Source organism: Papaver somniferum, chromosome 8 (genome assembly GCF_003573695.1).
Source record: "Papaver somniferum cultivar HN1 chromosome 8, ASM357369v1, whole genome shotgun sequence".
Taxonomy (NCBI): Eukaryota; Viridiplantae; Streptophyta; class Magnoliopsida; order Ranunculales; family Papaveraceae; genus Papaver; species Papaver somniferum.
The window spans coordinates 123,089,753-123,112,086 of NC_039365.1; the positions used below are offsets into that span (position 1 = coordinate 123,089,753).

The 22,334-nt window shown below is 36.2% G+C and overlaps 1 protein-coding gene and 1 pseudogene across 1 annotated transcript; both read right to left on the bottom strand.

Moving 5' to 3' along the window:
• Window positions 1-1,378: 1,378 nt before the first annotated feature.
• On the bottom strand, window positions 1,379-19,413 carry LOC113305988 (annotated as a pseudogene).
• Window positions 19,414-19,782: 369 nt separating this feature from the next.
• On the bottom strand, window positions 19,783-20,652 carry LOC113301688 (lamin-like protein). Its single transcript, XM_026550477.1, has 2 exons — window positions 20,362-20,652; window positions 19,783-20,251 (listed from the first exon to the last, which is right to left on the bottom strand). The coding sequence occupies exons 1-2, from the start codon at window positions 20,546-20,548 to the stop codon at window positions 19,902-19,904; spliced, it is 537 nt and encodes a 178-aa protein (XP_026406262.1). The 5' UTR covers window positions 20,549-20,652; the 3' UTR covers window positions 19,783-19,901.
• Window positions 20,653-22,334: the final 1,682 nt, after the last annotated feature.

The following is a 22,334-nucleotide window of genomic DNA, read 5'->3' on the forward strand; positions in this document are numbered from 1 at the left end:
ATTATCGCACAGCTAAAGTCTGGATGGGGATTACTGAGAAGAAAGAAAGGGGAAAGAAGGGACAACTAACTAGGTTTGAAAACTAGATCTGGATGAAATAAGACTTAAGATACTGGTACTCACTGAATTAAGGGATCGAAGAAAAACAAACAAAGTGACACAATTACAATATTGTGATAAGGAAGAGCACCCTAATGGTGAAATAAAACATCATGAAGATAAAACAAGTTCGCCTTGACTAAGTCAGAGAAGCGACGACCAAAATTGACTGAGAGAGAATAATGGACTATGGCTTTTTATTACCGATAACTTGATCCCCAAAACATTCTTGACTTCAAGTAGCTTATTGTCAGTCAATCAGATAGAATGACATGTTTACCTAAGGAAAAATACATGAAGTTTAGATATTGTAACATAATCGAGTTTGAGCACATGATACAGAGCCTGTATTTAGAATAAAATAATATTAGAGAACACAGTAGAAAGACTAAGGGCGAAATCTTGGGCTTTACACTATGCCTGATCTAATTTGATGGACTACTAAGTTACTATGATGAGGCACCTTTGATTTACATAGAAAGCCCAACTCACCTTCATGTACAAGTAGTCTTCATCATTCCCTCGTTGAACTTTGTCATTAACTTGGTTTACTTGTACATCCATCTCTTCCTTCACAACAATTTCCAAATTCTGCATCTGAGGTAGTTTGGTTTGTGGTGACATTAGTTTTGGACAGTGATAATACGAATGACCATGACAATTGGAATTTGAAGGCAAATAAGAACTGAAATAAAACCAGCCTTCAGCTTGCCGATGGAATAAGAATCCTTTCCAGTTCTTGACAAAATATTTTGATTTATAAGTTTATCCATGATTTCTGGAGAAATAAAAAGAGTTAATGTTTTGAAATTGAAAGATGCCAGCTTTCTGCCAATGTTTCATCTGTACATATGAATTCAAGTTCTTTTCTCACCTTCATTCAGAATGAGAACAAAAAGAAAACCTTTATTTTAGTCCTCTAAACTATGTCACTGGAGCATCAAACACAGAACTAACATTGCATAATCACTAGAACAGTCCCACCCAATACAGTGCTTGGTAACAACCCTGGTAGGGTACTGGAAGTTAAATCTGTTAAATATGAATACGGTTTGTTACAGTTGCCAAAGTTGTGTCTAGAGGTGATCTGATTCCTCACTACCACAACTTTGGTTTATTCGCTGTAAAGTCTGACTCATAAAGTCACTTGGACGAATACGACAATTCCTAACTTAGAACCAAATAGTGCATTCAGATGAGTTTATTGTACTATTTACCACTGATATAGTGATATGTACTGAAAGTTAGAGAGAATATCAGTCAGTTCAACACTGTCAATGAGTCGAGAGACAAACCAGTCTCTTACACGTGTTAACTGATGTTTGTCCTCTTCTGCATCCTGTGTATCATCTGCCATAGGTGACTAAATTTAAGCTACTATAAATACTATATTAGGCCTTTGTTGTTTGTCATTCGAAACATCGAACCCACCTTCAGAATCAGCCATGCCATTGTTTTCACATGATCAGGTTCTATCTGTCATAAGAAAGAATAGGGTTTAAAGTAGAGAAAAAATTGTAAGAGAGCACGGATGAGAACATGCTGAAATGGGAGATAATTACCTACAGGAGCTACAATGTATCCGTCAGCATTGGTTGAGTGGCTCATCTGACAAAACATTTCACAGTTTTTCAAATTCTATTCTAGAGCTTCACCAATGTTTTCTCTCAATTTGAATGATAATAGTGGATGTAACATGACAAATAAGTTACGGTATAAGTGTACCTCGCTATCTGAATCTGAAGGATCAGTTTTTGGCGTTGAATCACCCAAGCTGATCTCTGCATCATCTTCCATGTCATTGTTTTCATCTTGACATGGATCCATGATACTTTTGACCTGCACAGTTCCAAACTTGGTTACAAAAATAGAACTCGATGGATCAACCACCAGTTTAACTCATTCAGATTTCGCTATTATCAAATTATCTTGAGAGCTAGTACGAAATGTTTGTTGTTAACATTTCCGATTTCCATTTTGAGAGGATTTTTCGACCATGGATGCTTAGCTTCTTTTTCTGAGAAACCTCTGAAGAATGGAGGCTCATAGTCTATAGGCTGCAGGTTTTCCAAAATATAAATCGAATCTTAGAGTATTTCCATTCACGAATGAAAACATGTATGAACTATTTATTTAATGAAGGAGTGTATCACCAGTACAAATAAGTTTATCCATGCATCCAAGAACCCAGGGGACATACTTACATAAGAGGACAATACATAAAATATTCAAGGAAGATAATCTAGGAGAATTTAGTTTCAGAAGGTATTTGTAAAATTTAGCTGACAGCAGAATACAAAGCAAGGTAAAAGACAAACATGACAAAATTAATAACAAATATAAACAAGGAAAAGAACTTACAGTGACATCCCCATAGTAAAGAAGCCTCATCAGAATCGTACGCTAAAGCACATGATAAAATATAAAATAAAATTATGGAATGCATCTAACTCGAATACCTAACTATAACTTCCATATAAAAGATCAAAATGAAAATTATTACCTCCTATGGCATACGGTCTAGAGTTCGCATCAACTGAACCAGAGTTCGGATCATTTTACATGCAGAACTCCTGTCAAAACCAAGTAAAATAATCTAACTTAAATATAAAATAAAATAATCTAGCCCATCTTTACCCTACCACAATTTTTGGAGATACCATAAATTGTGTGATTTTAATTGGACAGTGATCACTGGTAGGGTGTTGTTTCTACAACGGTGCAAATACGTACAAGAAGCAGTGTGTAGACAAAACAAGGTAAAAGACAAACATGACAAAATTAATAACAAAAGTAAACAAGGAAAAGAACTTACAGTGACATCCCCATAATAAAGAAGCTTCATCAAAATCGTACGCTAAAACACATAATAAAATATAAAATAAAATTATGGAATGCAGCTAACTCGAATACCTAACTATAACTTCCATATAAAAGATCAAAATGAATTTTTTTATCTCTTATGGCATACGGTCTAGAGTTTGCATCAACTGAACCAGAGTTCGGATCATTTTACATGCAGAACTCCTGTCAAAACCAAGTAAAAAGTGTTTTAACACGGTCAGCAAAGTAATCCACTAGTGCGAAAAAACAAAACCAAAATCTAAAAAACTCAATTGCTTACTGTTATACCTCATTTGATTTGGTGTAATGTCTGTATTGCCATTAGACTTGGATGTTGCTCCTTGTTTCTTATTCCCAGTACGACTTATGTTCATCATGACCTCTTCACTGTCAGAACTCGAATAGCTAAATGAAAATGCACAACGCAAACCATTCATGTATGATTTTATAAATTTCATTTATCAGTCTCCATACAGAACTCAAAGCTACTTCGAATACTCAAAAACTTAGCAATTTTGAAATAAAATAAAATAAAATCCAACTCCTTGTCAATGAAAGAAGAAGTGAGATACAAAAACTTAGCAATTTCGAAACGAATGGGTGTAACATACACGCATATTCTTCTATCATAGGTCCTTCAATAGTTTCAGATATACAGAACAGAAGTGTTCTAAGGTATTTCTTCTGCAATGCATCATAAACACTTGAAAACCACAAGAAAACAATCGTACTTTAGGTAATCTTGCTTGCAGCTAAGCTTCTAAGGTATTTCTTCTGCAATGCATCATAAACACATGAAAAACCACAAGAAAACAATCGTAATCTAGGTAATCTCGCTTGCAGCTAAGATATTTGTACAAGTCGATAAGTCTTCTAGATTCATCATATATAGGCATGAGTTTCTTGATCTTGATCTCTGTTACAAATTACAGAAACTAAATTCATCACATACCTGTAAATAGACTAATTCAAATAGAAATGAAATATCAATAAAAAAAAGTTATCGCCAATTTTTTTTCCGAGTTTCAAGTAGATCCGGCATGAAGCTTTATGTAGGATCGAGCAAGAGAAAGGAGAGCACACGCGGGAGAAATTAAAAGACTACATTGATAATCAAATTCGGTGTATAATTCTTATGGCTCAACATCCTACTTATAGTCTCATAAACTTGACGATCACTCAAATCAAACTTTCCTAACAAAGATAAAACTCTAAACAAATACACTTTCCTAACATAAAGCAAACTCTTCTAGAACTCTCTAGAACTTAAACATCTTGCTTCTCAAGTAAGCTCCACGTCCAAACCAGACACGCCATATCTTGGTTTAACTTCCAACATCCTCCCTTAAACCAAGATATTCAAATCCCCACACCGGGAGCTTCTCACGATCACAACCTTGTGACGTCTCTTCCACAACTCATAGGCATTATAACCTCCTATTATTTTCTTTTCACACATCACCCTTGGTGATTGCTTCTCTTTCTTCATAACCTTGTTGTTGTTTCTTCTTCTCTAGTTTTCTTTGTTTCTTCATGATTCTCTCACAATCTTTCTCTTGTTATGCTTCTGCCACAAACAATAACTATCACAAAGTCTGCCACACTTCACAAGTCTTCCAAGTTTCTGCCACAAACTCTTCAACCACACTTAAGCTTACATGTTTGAGCTTAAACTTCAACATCCTCCGTTAAGCTCAAACATATCCATCCAACATTCGTTCTCATTCTAAGTATCTGAATTCGATCAACTTAATCAAATTATACCAGTCCTGACTGCAATACCAACTTTGACTTCCATCAAAATGTATCAGTCCTCCTGACTGCAATACTTGCTTTGATCCCCTACCAAACTTTACCAATCCTATGACTGCAGTACCAACTTTGATCCTATTGTGTCTATTTCAAATCCATGACTTAACACTTCGAATCAACCTCTCACCCAAAGCTTCTTCACCTTTTAACATCAACCAACGCTCTGCCACAGCAACCCTTGTACACATTACCAAACACAGCGACACCAATATCCATTCAAACCAAAATAGTTAACATTTTTTTTAGTACCGTCAAGATCCCTTCAAGACTTCAACTAGAAATATGATTTTAACATTCACCATATCGAGTCTGAGATGCATCACTATAGACAATATCCAAACTCCATCATACACTACAGCCGAGCCCTTTTCTCGTCACCACTGTCAACACCTACTGCCAACATTGGCAGCGACAGCCTTGATTCCATGTCCTTGTACAGCTCGAACATCCTCGATACCTTCAACTCCACTAACATCAACCAACATTCCTCAATTTTAGATCATCGTGATCAATAACGGCAGCAGGGACCTTCTAAATCTCGACCCTATAAGCTTTCTTCATTCTCTTGCTTTCCTTCCTTATTATCCCCATATGATCGAAACAATTTTTCTCTTGCCAATAGATTACTCCCACAAGACCTTGACAGATTCAAACCGACAAATGTACCAAACATCACTTTCCTTGTTCTGAGCACCACCAAAACCATTGACCTAAGAACACGGCAGTGGACACCATATCCCCGTGATTCTGGTCCTATGTTTTAACCTACTGTAATCTTTTTAATTTTTTTAATACCGTCGATAGAAATATAACCCTCTTTTCGAGTTTATCACCAGCACCCAACGATGTATCTAATATTTCATCCATCAATCACCGTTGACACCACAACACCATGAGAATCACCAATGAAATCAGAGATCCAACAATGGCAGTATCAATTTGTTTTTTTTTAACAGGATTTACTTGATTAAATCACATATTCTAATCCATTACATGATTATCTTCATTTACTTATTTCCTTTTCCATCTCCATCATCAACTTCCAGTAATGTCAGCAAGAAAAAACCTTCCCCGTTCATCACAATGTTATAATGGCAGCATCAGCTGGGCAACCGTTGAACCACTACATCTCCCATCGATCAACAAAGAACTTCAATAGCAGCAAGCAACCATCTCCTTTAGACAAATCGAACTCAATCTCTTCAACAGGGGAAAAAAGAACCTAACTAGGTAACAACAGATTGTTCATTCTCGAAGAGATGAACAATGTTCAGAAGAGGGGAAGATAGCCACACATTCGAAGAGTGGGTAGATGCAGCTAGTGATGCTAGATTATGTGCCACATTATTGGCAGTCTTTCTGATATACCTGAATTCCACAGAATTGAAATTTTTCAGCTCGTCTCTGATTCTGCTAAGAGTATTCTGGATCCTCCAGCTTGTGTTGTACTGCTTATATTTCAACGCATTTATGACATTTAGTGAATACCCTTCCAGAATGATGTCTTTGAGTCCTTTACTGATCCCCAATTTCACCGCCAAAAGAGAACTAAACGCCTCTACTTAAACTACAGTGCAGTAGTCAATTATCTTGTTTTTACATCCCTGCACTTCAGCCTCTTTATCTCTGGCAATAACTCCACAAGCAAACCCTTTTGGCCCTGCAGCTCCATCAAAGTTTTTCTTAATTTTCTCCCCTTCCGGTGGTTCCCAGTAATCCTTATGAGCCTTCATCATATCATTTTCTGTTGGTTGTGCTTCATTACTTCCAATTTCAATCTTTATGTTGTACCAATACAGAGCCTCTTGTATTACCTCCCTTACATTGAATTTCTTCTTATTGAAAACAACATCCTTTCTGCCTTTCCATATCGCCAGGAATACACACATTCCCATCCTTAGTTTTGCATAATCTCCCCCTTCTTCCAGCCACTGAATAATGATATCTTTCACTGGTTGGTTTGGACACTCCCCTATTCTGAGCCTCAATGGTGAAGCAAATAGAACTGATTGTGTCAACTGACAATATAAGAACAAATGCTCCATACATTCAACATCTCTGTCACACAACCTGCAATCATCATTTATCTCATGAATGTGCTTCTTGATGTTTCTGGCTACAGGGAGGCCATTTTTAAGCTTTCTCCAAACAAATATTTGAATTCTGGGAGGAATGTTTCTCACACCCCAAAATTTCTTCCATGGAAACTCATTGTTTGTTGAGGTAGAAGGAGTTCTGTCATTCAAGGTTTTCATAAAAGATTTGTTGGAGAAATCACCTTTTGGATGGTGTGTCCATAGCAGTTTATCAGTGTTGTTCTCCTCTGACTCAGCAGGTATATGAATCTCCTTTATTTTGGTCACTTCAGTTGGGGTGAAGAGCTGCTGCAGCTTGAGTTCATCCCACCTTCGTTCTCGGATGCTTAGTATCCACAAATCATCCCATATATAAATTTTTGCACCATCTACAATAGACCAACAACATCCCTCTCTCATTTATTCTCTTACTTTCAGCATTGCGTTCCATGTAGCTGAGAAGCCATTCGGTTTCTTTATCTCCCAAAATTTCCATTTTTCACATATTTTTCTTTCATAATCTGATCCCACAAACAATCTTCATCTTCCAAGAACTTCCATATCAGCTTAGCAATCATTGTCATATTCAGCTTCTGTAGAAACCTTACCCCCAAGCCCCCCTGCTCCTTTTCCAACTCAAAGATACTCCAATTTATGAAATGCATCTTCTTCGTATCCTTGTCACCCCAACAAAAATTTCTTATTATTCTTGTAAGATTTGCTAATACCTTCTTGGGGATAATTGAAGTAGCCATGTAATAGGATGGAATCAGTCCAAGTTCTATCTTGATCAACATTGTTCTTCCTGCATGAGTCAGAAATATTCTCTTCCACCTTGCTGTCTTGGAATCAAACTTGTCCTCGAGTCCATCATGAGAAGATATCAAGTGTGCTGGCTTGAACAATTGGTGTCTCAAATACTTGTCAATATTCTCCATCATTTTAACACCCAACAAATTTGCTATTTTCATTCTTCTCTCACTTTGTACTCCTTTGCTGAAGAACACTGCTGACTTCTTCATATTTGCTTCCTGACCAGACCAAGCAGCATATGTAAACAAGATCTTCATGAGTGTATCAACAGTCTTGTTTTCCAGTGTCCCAAATAACAGCAGATCATCTACAAACATAAGATGAGAGACAACTGGTGCATCTTGCATACTCTGTATCCATTGTAAAGTGCACTTCTTTCCATAGTGCGCATGATCCAGGTAAGCCCTTGAGAACAAAGTATGAACAAATATGGTGATAATGGACACCTTTGCCGCAGACCTCTTTCACTCATAAAAAATCCTCCATCTTGCCCATTTACAACTATTTAGAAACTAGTTGTGGTTACATAATTCATAATCAGCTCATAAGTGTGCCCTACAAAGCCAAACATTCTTAGGCAGTGGCTCAGAAATCTCCAGCTAATCTTATCATATGCTTTGCTAATGTCTATTTTTAAGGCGAAATCACCTAGAATTGAATTTGAGTTAGACATGGTATGCATAATCTCTTTTGCTGTTACTATGTTGTCTATAATTGATCTACCAGGAATAAACGCAGATTGCGCTTTATCCACTAATCTATCAAGATGGACTCTTATTCTCTGTGCTAGAAATTTTGAGATCACTTTATACATGATATTTGTTAAAGAAAGAGGTCTGAATTCAGAGGGAAGTGTATGGTTTTTAATTTTTGGAATTAACACTAAGTTGGTATGATTTAACCCTAGAGGAAGAGTTGCAGAAGAGAAGAAATTTTGGATAGTTTTAGTTACCTCATCTCCTACTATCTCCCAGTATTGCTTGTAGAAAAGAGAAGGCATTCCATCTGGTCCTGGAGCTTTCAAGCTTTTCATTCTCTTTATGGTACTCCAAACTTCCTCCTTCATAGGCACCACTGAGATGTCTTCATTACTAGTATTATAAATCTTGGAGTTGGCTTGGAACTGAGTTGGATACTTCATCTCATCCGGGCCTCTCTTGAAAAGAGATGTAAAATGCTCAACTAGATACTGAACAATATCATTTGCATCAGTTACCCACAAGTCATTTGGAAGCTTAAGTGCAACTATCTGATTCTTCTTCTTTCTTTGTAGTACTGTCATGTGGAAAGCTTTACTGTTCTTGTCTATGTTGGGAATCCATTTAACCTTTCTCCTTTGCTCACGGTATCTTCTCTGCATATCATTCAGCTTTTCTATCTCCATACACAACTCCTTCTCTTCCTTCCTTGTATCTCTAATATGTGCTTCCATTTGAATCTTCAAGAGTTTTTCTTTTAGGTCTTCTCCAGCTCTGAATATATTTGCAAAAGTCTTCCTGCTCCATTTGTTTAGTTCTTCTCCCACCTCCATAATCTTCCTTGTTGTCTCATTGGAATTTGACATCCAAGCACTATGAACTACATCTTGAAAAGCAGGGTGTTATATCCAATAATATTCAAATCTGTTAGTATGCTTTCTTTTCCTCTTGTTTGTTCTATAAGTGTCTATTAGAATTGGTGCGTGATCACTACTTATTCTGGGCAGGTGTAGAACTCCATTTTCTTGAAACATGAAGAACCAATCTGGTGTGCACATTGCCCTGTCCAATCTCTCGAAAATAGATTCATTCACTACAGCTCTATTTGACCAAGTAAAAGCAGGGCCAACAAATCCCATATCTATGAGTCCCCTATCTTTGATGAAGTTTTTAAATTCATTATTTGCATAGTTCATTATTTGGCTTCCACTCTTTTTCTCATTAATGGAGTATATGGCATATATATCTCCTACAAGGTACCAAGGGTTTTGTAATTCAACATTGTAGTGAGAAAAGTCATACCAGAACTTGTTTCTTAAATGATGCTGAGGAGGACCATACACACATAATAACTCCCACTCTTTCTCGATGATGTGTCGAATTCGATATTGGATGACATTATTGTCTGCTCTCATCACTTCCAAATCAACTGAATTCTTCCGTAGTATCACATTTCCACCACTTCTTCCAATTGCAGGCACATATTTATACTGATCAAAATTAAAAGAATAAAATAATCTATCCGAATTAAACTCACCATTAAAGTTTCTGTCAAGAAAGCAATTTGAGGGTTGCAAGCCCTAAGAAACGCTTTTAGATTTTGAACTTTCTAGGTGTTTCTCAATCCTTGAAAGTTCCATCAGAAGATTAACATTGCCCTTGTGTCTGGTTTTGGGCAGCCACCACACCCATTGTAATAGAATTTGTAGTGTTGAATTTCTTTGTTGGTAAATCGATATCCATCGGGCAAGCCGTTCTTTTCAATCCACTCAGAGCTTATTCATTATTTCTACTTTGATGGACATTTGTCAAGTTCCTTGCTGTCTCTTCCATCCTTTTTCCTTCTTTTTCGAACTTTCCTTTGTTGATGTTGATGAAGAACTGAGATCATCATCTTCTGTGTCATTGATTGAGAGAATTTGACTTGGTTGAAGAATATGGTTCACTGGATTTGGGGTTTTAGGGTTAGGTTTAGGAAAAGAGTTCTCTGGTTTATTATTTCGATTTTCTATGGGATTGGACGATTGTCTTACTTTACTCGTCGGTCTCTCAGTATCCACATCACTACCCATATTCTTATTTGGTTCTTCATACGTGGACTCTACGTCATGCTTGCATGGCAGTGAATCACCCTCTACAGCTGTATCACCATTAAATATCTTTTTTCTTTCCGTTATAGACCCCGACAAACCCTGCTTCATTACCTGTTCTTCTGCCACACGTCTGTTGTCCTTACCAGGAAGTTTTCTTGGATCTTCTAACACACTGTCCTCTTCTGTATTCTCTCTGCAAATGGTGCCAATTGTTGCGTTGCCTGCAAAATTTTCCTTTCCCTAAGCAACGCTTGTCATTTGCAGGTTTGACATATTTGGCCTGAACCTGAATGCTTTCTCACCATTGGATCCGTTCATCCTCAGCGCCTCCAGATCAAGATTGAGCATACGCGTGTCATTATTCTCACCGTCCAGATTAATTTCCTTCATCAATGGTTCTTGAGACTCCACATTCATCTTCTTCACACTTTCGATGCATCGATTTATTTCATCGTCACTGTTCTTGTAGAAAACACGTTTCTCTTCATTGTATCTTGCATAAGATCTATCGTTCATTCTTTGCATAATATCTTCAGTACTTAGAGGTGTATCCTGTTCCAATTTTTTTGGACAGATGAAGACATTGCTTCATTATGTGACCGAAAAAACCACAGTGAAAGCAAAATCTGGGCACCTTCTCATATCTGAACGTAATTTTAATCTTCTTCTTGGACTTCAGAGTAATCTCCATATCCTTTAGAAGAGGTTTTGTTATATCTAGCCTTACTCCCACCTTAGCAAATTTACCCCATTTTGCAGCCATGGCTGGATTAATAGGTTCTGGAGTACCAAATATACTGACAATACTAGACACTTTCGCAGTATTCATCATGCTTAATGGAAGCCCATAGATGTGTAAACTGAAAACAACATATCTGAAATCATAATCTTCTAATAAGAATTCTTCATTACCTCTTTCTATTAGCATCAAGTCTTCTTTCACAGACCAAGAAGTACCTTGTAAATCTGCTATCAGATCATATAACAGAGCAAATTTGATATTATAGATACCACTTCCTATCTCCGAGATCGTAAAGCCTCCTGATGGTCTCCAAGCTTTGGTTAGAATCTGCTGCATTAAGTTGATAGTATACTCTCTCCCTGAGACAAACTTAAACAGTATATTCTTGTTGTGCTCTTTACTGCTTTCCTTTGATTCCTCGTTATTTTAAAAAACATAAGTAATCGGATCTTCAACTGTGTTTTTTAGGGTATGAACTTTATCTATAACTACTCATTTTTCTATTGATATAGAGGCCATTATCGCACATCTGAAGTCTGGATGGGGATTACTGAGAAGAAAGAAAGGGGAAAGAAGGGACAACTAACTAGGTTTGAAAACTAGATCTGGATGAAATAAGACTTAAGATACTGGTACTCATTGAATCAAGGGATCGAAGAAAAACAAACAAAGTGACACAATCACAATACTGTGATAAGGAAGAGCACCCTAATGGTGAAATAAAACATCATGAAGATAAAACAAGTTCGCCTTGACTAAGTCAGAGAAGCAACTGCCAAAACTGAACGAGAGAGAATAATCGACTATGACTTTTTATTACCGATAACTTGATCCCCAAAGCATTCTTGACTTCAAGTAGCTTCTTGTCAGTCAATTCAGATAGAATGACATGTTTACCTAAGGAAAAATACATGAAGTTTAGATATTGTAACATAATTGAGTGGGAGCACATGATACAGAGCCTGTATTTAGAATAAAATAAGATTAGACAACGCAGTAGAAAGACTAAGGGCGAAATCTTGGGCTTTAAACTATGCCTGATCTAATTTGATGGACTACTAAGTTACTATGATGAGGCACCTTTGATTTACATATAAAGCCCAACTCACCTTCACGTACAAGTAGTCTTCATCATTCCCTCGCTGAACTTTCTCATTAACTTGGTTTACTTGTACATCCATCTCTTCCTTCACAATTTCCAGTTTCTACTTCTGAGGTAGTTTGGTTTGTGGTGACTTTAGATTTGGACAGTGATAATACGAATGACCATGAAAATTAGAATCTGAAGGAAAATAAGAACTGAAACAAAACTAACCTTCAGCCTGCTGATGGAGTAAGAATCTTTTGCAGTTCTTGACAGAATATTTTGATTTAAAAGTTTATCCATGATTTCTGGGGAAATAAAAAGAGTTAATGTTTTGAAATTGAAAGATGTCAGCTTTCTTCCAATGCTTCATCTGTACACATGGATTCAAGTTCTTTTCTCACCTTCAGTCAGAATGAGAACAAAATGAAAACCTTTATATTAGTCCTCTAAACCATATCACTGGAGCATACTAGAACAGTCCCACCCAATACAGTGCTCGGTAACAGTCCTGGTATGGTACTGGAAGTTAAATCTGTTAAATATGACTATGGTTTTCTACAGTTTCCAAAGTTGTGCCTAGAGGTGATCTGATTCCTCACCACCACAACTTTGGTTTATTCGCTGCAAAGTCTGACTCATAAAGTCACTTGGACGAATACGACAATTCCTAACTTAGAAACCAAATGCATTCAGATGAGTTTATTGTACTATTTACCACTGATATAGTGATATGTCCCGGAAGTTAGATAAAACATCAGTCAATTCAACACTGTCAATGAGGCGAGAGCCAAACCAGTAACTTACACGTGTTAACTGATGTTTGTCCTTTTCTGCATCCTGTGTATCATCTGCAATAGATGACTAAAGTTAAGCTACTGCAACTACTATATTAGGCCTTTGTTATTTGTCATTCAAAACATCGAACCCACCTTCAGAATCAACCATGCCATTGTTTTCACATGACCAGGTTCTATCTGTCATAACAAAGAATAGGTTTTAAAGTAGAGAAAAAAATGTAAGAGAGTAGGGATGAAAACATGCTAAAATGGGAGATAATTACCTACAGGAGCTATAATGTATCCGTCAGCATTGGTTGACTGGCTCATATGACAAAACATTTCATAGTTTTTCAAATTCTATTCTAGAGCTTCACTAGTGTTTTTTCTCAATTTGAATGATAATAATGGTTGTAACATGACAAATAAGTTACGGTATAAGTGTACCTCGCTATCTGAATCTAAAGGATCAGTTGTTGGTGTTGAATCACCCAAGCTGATCTCTGCATCATCTTCCATGACATTGTCTTCATCTTGACATGGATCCAGGATACTTTTGACCTGCACAGTTCCAAACTTGGTTACAAAAATAGAACTCGATGGATCAACCACCAGTTTAACCCATTCAGATTTCGCTATTACCAAATTACCTTGAGAGCTAGTACGAAATGTTTGTTGTTAACATTTCTGATTTCCATTTTGAGAGGATTTTCCAACCATGGATGCTCAGCTTCTTTTTCTGAGCAGCCTATGAAGAATGGAGGCTCATAATCTATAGGATGCAGGTTTTCCAAAATATAAATCGAATCTTAGAGTATTTCCATTCAAGAATGAAAACATTTATGAACTATTAATTTAATGAAGGAGTGTATCACCAGTACAAATGAGTTTATCCATGCATCCAAGAACCCAAGGGACATACTTACATAAGAGGATAATACATAAAAGATTCAAGGAAGATAATCTAGAGGAATTTAGTTTCAGAAAGTATCTGTAAAATTTAGTTGACAAAAGAATACAAATAATCTAGACCATCTTTACCCTACCACAATTGTTGGAGATGCCATAAATTGTGTAATTTTAATTGGACACTGATCACTGATAGGGTGTTACAACGTTGTAAATACGGACAAGAAGCAGTGTGTAGACAAAACAAGGTAAAATACAAACATGACAAAATTAATAACAAATGGAAACAAGGAAAAGAACTTACAGTGACATCCTCATAATAAAGAAGCTTCATCAAAATCGTATGCTGAAACACATAATAAAATATAATATAAAATTATGGAATGCAGCTAACTCGAATACTTAATAATAACTTCCATACAAAAGATCAAAATGAATTTTTTTTACCTCGTATGGCATACAGTCTAGAGTTCGCATCAACTGAACCAGAGTTCGGATCATTTTACATGCAGAACTCCTGTCAAAACCAAGTAAAAAGTGTTTTAACACGGTCGGCGAAGTAATCCACTAGTTCAAAAAACAAAACCAAAATCTAACAAACTCAATTGCTTACTGTTATACCTCATTTGATTTGGTGTAATGTTTGTATTGCCATTAGAATTGAATGTTGCTCCTTGTTTTTATTCCCAGTACGACTTATGTTCATCATGACCTCTTCACTGTTAGATCTCGAATAGCTAAATGAAAATGCACAACACAAACCATTCATGTATGATTTTATCAGTCTCCATACATAAGTCAAAGCTACTTCGAATACTCAAAAACTTAGCAATTTTGAAATAAAATAAAATAAAATCCAACTCCTTGTCAATGAAATAAAAAGTGAGATACAAAAAATTATCAATTTCGAAATGAATGGGTGTAATATACACGCATATTCTTCTATCATAGGTCCTTCAATAGTTTCAGATATACAGAACAGAAGTGTTCTACGATATTTTTTCTGCAATGCATCATAAACACCTTAAAACACAAGAAAACAATCATACTTTAGGTAATATTTCTTGCAGCTATGCTTCTAAGGTATTTCTTCTGCAATGCATCATAAACACCTGAAAAACCAAAAAACAAACAATCGTAATTTAGGTAATATCGCTTGCATCTAAGGTATTGGTACAAGTCTCTATGTGTGTTCAAAGTGAGATCGTTATACCTTTTTCCATCCAGTCAATAAGTCTTCTAGATTTAACATCTATAGGCATGAGTTTCTTGATCTTGATCTCTGTTACAAATTACAGAAACTAAATTCATCACATACCTGTAATTAGACTAATTCAAATAGAAATGAAATAATAATAAAAAAAAAGTTATCGCCAATTTTTTTTTCCGAGTTTCAAGTAGATCCGACACGAAGATTTATGTAGGATCGAGCAAGAGAGAGGAGAGAACACACGGAAGCAATTAAAAGACTACATTGATAATCAAATTCGATGTACAATTCATATGGCTCAATAGCCTACTTATAGTCTCATAAACTTGACGATCATTCAAATCAAACATTCCTAACAAAGATAAAACTCTAAATAAAGACACTTTCCTAACATAAAGCAAACTCTAAATAGAACTCTCTAGAACTTAAACATCTTACTTCTCAAGTAAGCTCCACGTCCAAACCATACACGCCATATCTTGGTTTAACTTCCAACATCCTCCCTTAAACCAAGATATTCAAATCCCCACACTGGGATTGCTTCACTTCTCACGATCACACCCTTGTGACGTCTCTTCCACAACTCATATACATATAACCTCCTATTGTTGTCTTTTCACATATCACCCTTGGTGATTGCTTCTCTTTCTTCATAACCTTGTTGTTGTTTCTTCTTGTCTAGTTTTCTTTGTTTCTTCATGATTCTCTCACAATCTTTCTCTTGTTATGCTTCTGCCACAAACAATAACTATCACAAAATCTGTCACACTTCACAAGTCTTCCAAGTTTCTGCCACAAACTCTTCAACCACACTTAAGCTTACATGTTTTAGCTTAAACTTCAACATCCTCCGTTAAGCTCAAACATATCCACCCAACATTCCTTCTCATTCTAAGTCTCTGAATTCGATCAACATAATCAAATTATACCAGTCCTGACTGCAATACCAGCTTTGACCTCCATCAAACTGTATCAATCCTCCTGACTGCAATACCAGCTTTGATCCTCTATCAAACTGTACCAATCCTATGATTGCAGTACCAACTTTGATCCTATTATGTCTATTTCAAATCCATGACTTAACCCTTCGAATCAACCTCTCACCCAAAGTTTCTTCACCTTCTAAAATCAACCAACGTTCTGCCACAACAACCCTTGTACACATTACCAAACACAGCTATACCAATATCCATTCAAACCAAAATAGTTAACAATTTATTTTTTTTAGTACCGTCAAGATCCCTTCAAGACTGCAACTAGAAATATGATTTTAAAATTCACCATCTCGAGTCTGAGATGCATCACTATAGACAATATCCAAACTCCATCATACACTACAGCCGATCCCTTTTCTCGTCACCACTGTCAATACCTACTGCCAACATTGGCAGCGAAAGCCTTGATTCCATGTCCTTGTACAGCTCGAACATCCTCGCTGCCTTTAACTCCACTAACATTAACCAACAGTCCTCAATTTTAGATCATCGTGATCAATAACGGCAGTAGGGACCTTCTAAATCTCGACCCCATAAGCTTTCTTCATTCTCTTGTTTTCCTTCCTAGTTATCCCCATATGATCGAAACAATTTTCTTCTTGCCAATAGATTACTCCCACAAGACCTTGACAGATTCAAACCATCAAACGTACCAAACATCACTTTCCATGTTCTGAGCACCACCAAAACCATTGACCTAAGAACACGGCAGCGGGCACCATCTCCCCGTGATTCTGGTCATATGTTTTAACCTACTGTAATCTTTTTAATTTTTTTAATACCGTCGATAGCAATATAAGCCTCTTACCGAGTTTATCACCAGCACCCAACGATGCAGCTAATATTTCATCCATCAATCACCATTGACACCACATCCATGAGAATCACCAATGATATCAGAGATCCAAAAATGGCAGCAGCAATTTGTTTTTTTTTTAACAGGATTTACTTGATTAAATCACATATTCTAATCCTTTACAGCATCATCTTCATCTAGTTTTTTCCTTTTTAAGCTTCATCATCAACTTCCAGTAATTTCAGCAAGACAAAACCTTCCCTGTTCATCACAACGTTATAATGGCAGCATCAGCTCGGCAACCGTAGAACCCTACATATCCCATTGATCAACAGAGACCTTCAATTGCAGCAAGCAACCATCTTCTTTAGACAAATCGAACTCAATATCTTCAACACCAGTTTATTAGCTCATATTCTATGCCTACAATCTCTTAGCCAAACACGACATCAACAATCCATCTTATCTTCTTTATTAAACTTTTAAAACATCCTCTCGAACAGACTCGTAGCAACATATTTTACATATTTTTTTTTTAGCAAAAACAAACGTAACTTAACTTTGTGCAACTTTTTCTTTAAACAGAAAACAATACTCTACCACCGAAAACTAAAACACTTCTTCGACTTTCTCTCCATTTCCTCTCTCTTCGTCTCACCTTGCTCTGATACCAAATGTAGGATCGAGCAAGAGAGAGAAGAGCACAATACGAAAGCATAAAACGACTACATTGATAATCAAATTCGGTGTACAATTCTTATGGCTCAATAGCCTACTTATAGTCTCATAAACTTGACGATCACTCAAATCAAACTTTCCTAACAAAGATAAAACTCTAAACAAAGTCGCTTTCCTAACATAAAACAAACTCTAAATAGAACTCTCTAGAACTTAAACGTCTTGCTTCTCAAGTAAGATCCACGTCCAAACCAGACACGCCATATCTTGGTTTAACTCCCAACACTTTAGTTTACCTAGAGCAAGAACTGATTTATCATTGAAATGATTTTCAGGAAAAAATCCTCTGATGTAGCTGATGTTGAATACCGCAATACGAAGCAGGTTTCTCGTCTGTTTATGGCAATTCAAATCAAATTTTATACACAATAAAAAACTAAATCGTATTACCCTAGAATATCCAGTAAACGAGGAATTCTAACAGAAAATCGATCAAAAATCGTATATCTGAGAATCAATAAAGCACTTCTTCATAGATTTATATTTGGAAATCAATAAAACAAAAAAGAGTTAAAACCTAATCAGATCTGATGAAATAAAATTCCGATGATAATATCTTAGATATCGTAAAAGAACAATGGAATTACTTCACCGGTTCCAGATCTTCTAACTTGATCTAAAATGATACGGAATTAAAAATAAAATAAAATGGATCATGTAATGGAATTTCAAGCTTCAACAATGGAATTTCAGTCGGAAAATCTTCATTTTTAATAAATTAGTTCAAACAAACTAAGATAAATGGCAAAAAATTACCAGCAGAAGAGAATCATGTTCTGTGGTTTCCGATTCCTTCAGTTTCTGTGCTACAACCTACATTAAAAAGTAGATCATCAATCGAATTAGCAGAACGATGAGAAGAAGAAGAATTGACGAAAATGAAGAAAAAACACAGAAAAAAAGTTTCTAGGGTTTCACCATTTTTGGGTTACGAGGAAAAGTTTGAAATTCAAACTTCGAATTTGAAATTTGAATTCTGAAAGAGTAGAGAAATGGCGGGGTAAAATTGAGAGAAAGCTCGCGTCACTGCTATTTAAAGACGAAATGGAATGAAAAATTCATTCGAGTGAAGATTGGGACCGATGAGTTTGCCAGCTCAGCTGATCAAGTAATAAGAGGTTCCAGAAGATGTAGCTGAGGGAAAGCCAATTACGCATACCCACTACCATTCCACCCACATGCGTCTATGTGTGGAATAGTAATTAGATGCAAGTTTTACTCCATTCAGCGAAAATTAGTTTCAAAATGTTTTTTTTTACCACAGGCGCAGGTGGAATTGTGAAGCTGTAATGACTAACGAGGGATTTATGTATGGCTCATGGATGGTCATTGTGTCCAAAAATTCAAATGAATAGGTTAGTTCGGCCGAGTTCCTTGCAGCTAAGACTGTCTGAAAATGCAGAATGAATTTGCATTCTTCCGCCTGCGAGTGATTGGCAAATCCTCAAATTTATTGACATTCTAATACTAGATCAACCAAGGATGGAGTGCGACATTCAACAAAGCATAATTCAAGTCTGGGTCTTAGCTTAACTCTGTCCGGGACTTAGCTTAGCTCTGTCTGGAGCTTAGCTTAGCTCTGATATCATGTTAAAGTCTACGGGCATCCAACTCAAAATTAATTGGCAATGAGTGGAGCGATCCTTCAATATTATATTTTAAGTTAATTAAGCGGATTATAGTGATGTGCAACTATTTATCCTTTCACACCCACATTCACATCCATTATTACCGATTTCAATGCAAAGCTAATTCAGTAATCTGCCGGGAAGTTTTCTGAACGGTACTTGCACAATAATCCTATTGATCAATTAACAGAAGCGACAACCAAAGGGTTAAGAGACCTTCACGGAAGGGTTTTCTCCAACAAAAAGTAGGAAGGAGGAAGAGATTGCCATCAGTACCAAAGCTTTAGTTTTCTCTTGGGTAAAAAGTCTTCGCAATTACTGTTGGGGATTCTCATTAACTTTTTTAACTTTTGCATTTTTTCATTAATTGCCTTGCTCCCCACCACTGATTTTGGATTTCTGTAAATTCTCTCTTCTTTTCTAATCCAATGTAATTTTCAGAAAGAAAAATAAAATAAAAACATAAATGAATCAAAAGATAAACTAATTGTATATATAAGTTTGTATTCTAATAATCCATGGATAACATAGCACCACAACATAACAAGAATGCATGTTTACGAAATCGGTTTGAAATTATCCAAAATTAACAATCTGGATGAACACCAAGCTTCAACAATACCAGTGCTGCTGCTCCAGCAATCGTCAATATGCCAGGAAAACTTGCCGAAAAAGGGGATCCATTGGATGGTGCTTCTGACGGCGCTGGTGGTAGTTCTTGGACAAAAACTGTGAGCTTCATACCTTGCCAACAAAAACCTCCGCCACTGATGAAGTAATAGGGTCTGGAATAATTAAGTTGGTACACATCGCGTCCTCCTCCTCTAGATATATTGTAAAGAGTATGATCTGTTGAACATGATTCATAATCTGTCTTGTTCACTTCAAACACGCTAAACAACTGCCTGTTTTGCCTTGGTTCATCATATGTCCAATCTAAAGAAATCAACATAATCAAAAATAAAAATACAAAATGTGAGTATGAAAGAAATTGTATACAAAGAAATAGAGAGGAATCTGGTTAGGGTTTCCTGAAGACTACTTACAGAGCCAATCGCCAACATAGAATTGTTCATGGCTAGCCCAATCTGAAGTATAGTTCATTTTGTTTGGTGCCCAACCATTATATTCTGTCCCTCCAACAGTGTGTCTTTTTGCATCACAACCTATCACCAGCAATGAAACAGTAACAACCATTGTTGTTATCACGAATCTTTTCATCAAAATCTCCATGACTATCACAACTGATAATTCTATGACTGTCTGATTGCAACCCTAGCATATGTATATATAAGACAGATATATGGACCGCCTTCTATAATTACTAAACAGCAGATGCAAGCAAGAAAATTAACAAAAATATGAAACAAACCCCACTACCAAATTTCCAATATAGCAACATCAAGGGTCAATTTTTTACTGTTTCTTTTTCTTGCTATTCTAAGAATCACATTAATTTTGACGTGTGAAATTATGAATATCACTCCAATAAATAATGGTTGATACCAGAGAGGTTTTGGGTTTTAATGGAATTATTAAATGGAGTAGTGGTGCCTACTAGGTGTGGTTCAGTTAATTCAAAATAATGGCAGTGAAAAAAATCAAAACTTCCATTGTTGTTGATCTTAGGACCCATGAATATGGAGTCTATGATCTAAAGGTCCAAATCTTTTGTTTTTCAAACCATATTCAGTTATAATTCGAGATTTTTTAATTTTGGAAGGAAATTATTTTCTTTCCTATCGAAATTATCACCTCCGCGTGAGAGTATCCAACGGAGGTAATATTAATAATACGATGAAATCGAGGTTCACTTCTCCATTTGACGAGTCCGATTTTGTGCGCATTTTTTAACGAGTGTGCACATGACATTTCAATCTGATCCATCATAAAATTAAGTTAAGGATGTAGGTGACGATGGTCGAGATTCTCTCCTTAATTAGAATGTGCACATGACGTTTCAGTCTCTACTAGGGGCACAAAATTGGACTTGTATTTGACGTTTTGAAATAAAAAAACGAAATAATTTAATGTTTTAGCATCGTCGATTTTTTTTCCCGGTGATTTCTTGTTTTCTTTTGGTATCTCACACTGTTGGAGAGGCCATGGCCGTGAACTTATTACGAAGATTCTTTTTTTTTTTACATTTATCAGAAATAAAAAGTAACTATCCCTTGTTTTTCTTCCGTTATTTTCGATAATCCTAAGTAATATTTCCTTTTCAAAAAGCAAAAATTTACTTGGGGTACATATACAATTGCCTAATTTTTGAATTACTCAAATGAAGTGTCATAGGAACCACGTTGTAGTATAGTGGATTCCTATCCCTCCACTAGGGAGGAGATCCGGGGTCTAATCCCCTTAGAGTCTAAGAAAAATAGAGTTAGGTGTTGGGCCCAGGCAGGTCGTTGTAAGCCAGGCCCGTTTCAAAAAAAGAAAAAAATAAAAGAAAAAAAATAAAATTGTATACGCAAAATGTTATCCCAAAAATTTCTATCGATATTGATTTTTTTCCTATACAATGCCAAATAGACTACCTACTCGGACTAATAGGTCTGGTGACTACTCTTCTAGCAACATCCTCATCCACCAGAGGAGCAACTTTAATCGAACGGATAACACATCTTCTAAATTTTTTGCTTCACTCGTCTTTGCCAAATAATCCGCAACAAAATTTGATTCTTTGTACCTCTTCTAGCAACATCCTCAATGTCTTCAAAGCTACTCATCAACTATTCAATATCTTTAATCAAACCTCTCATAACCCGCGGAATAGGAACTTCTTTCTTACATAGCTGAACTGCGTAAAAAGAGCCCGTTTCCATTTCTAAAATTCTAATATTCAATTCTTTTGCAACTATCAGACCTTCTTTAACTGCCCATACTTCAACAACATTATTATTGTTCTTGTATATGTGGTTTGAAAATGCTAACCTTTTTATCCTTGTTGGAGGCGCCATCACAATTCAGTTTACAATAGTCATTCCTAGGAAAAATCTAAGAAACCTCAATTTCAATA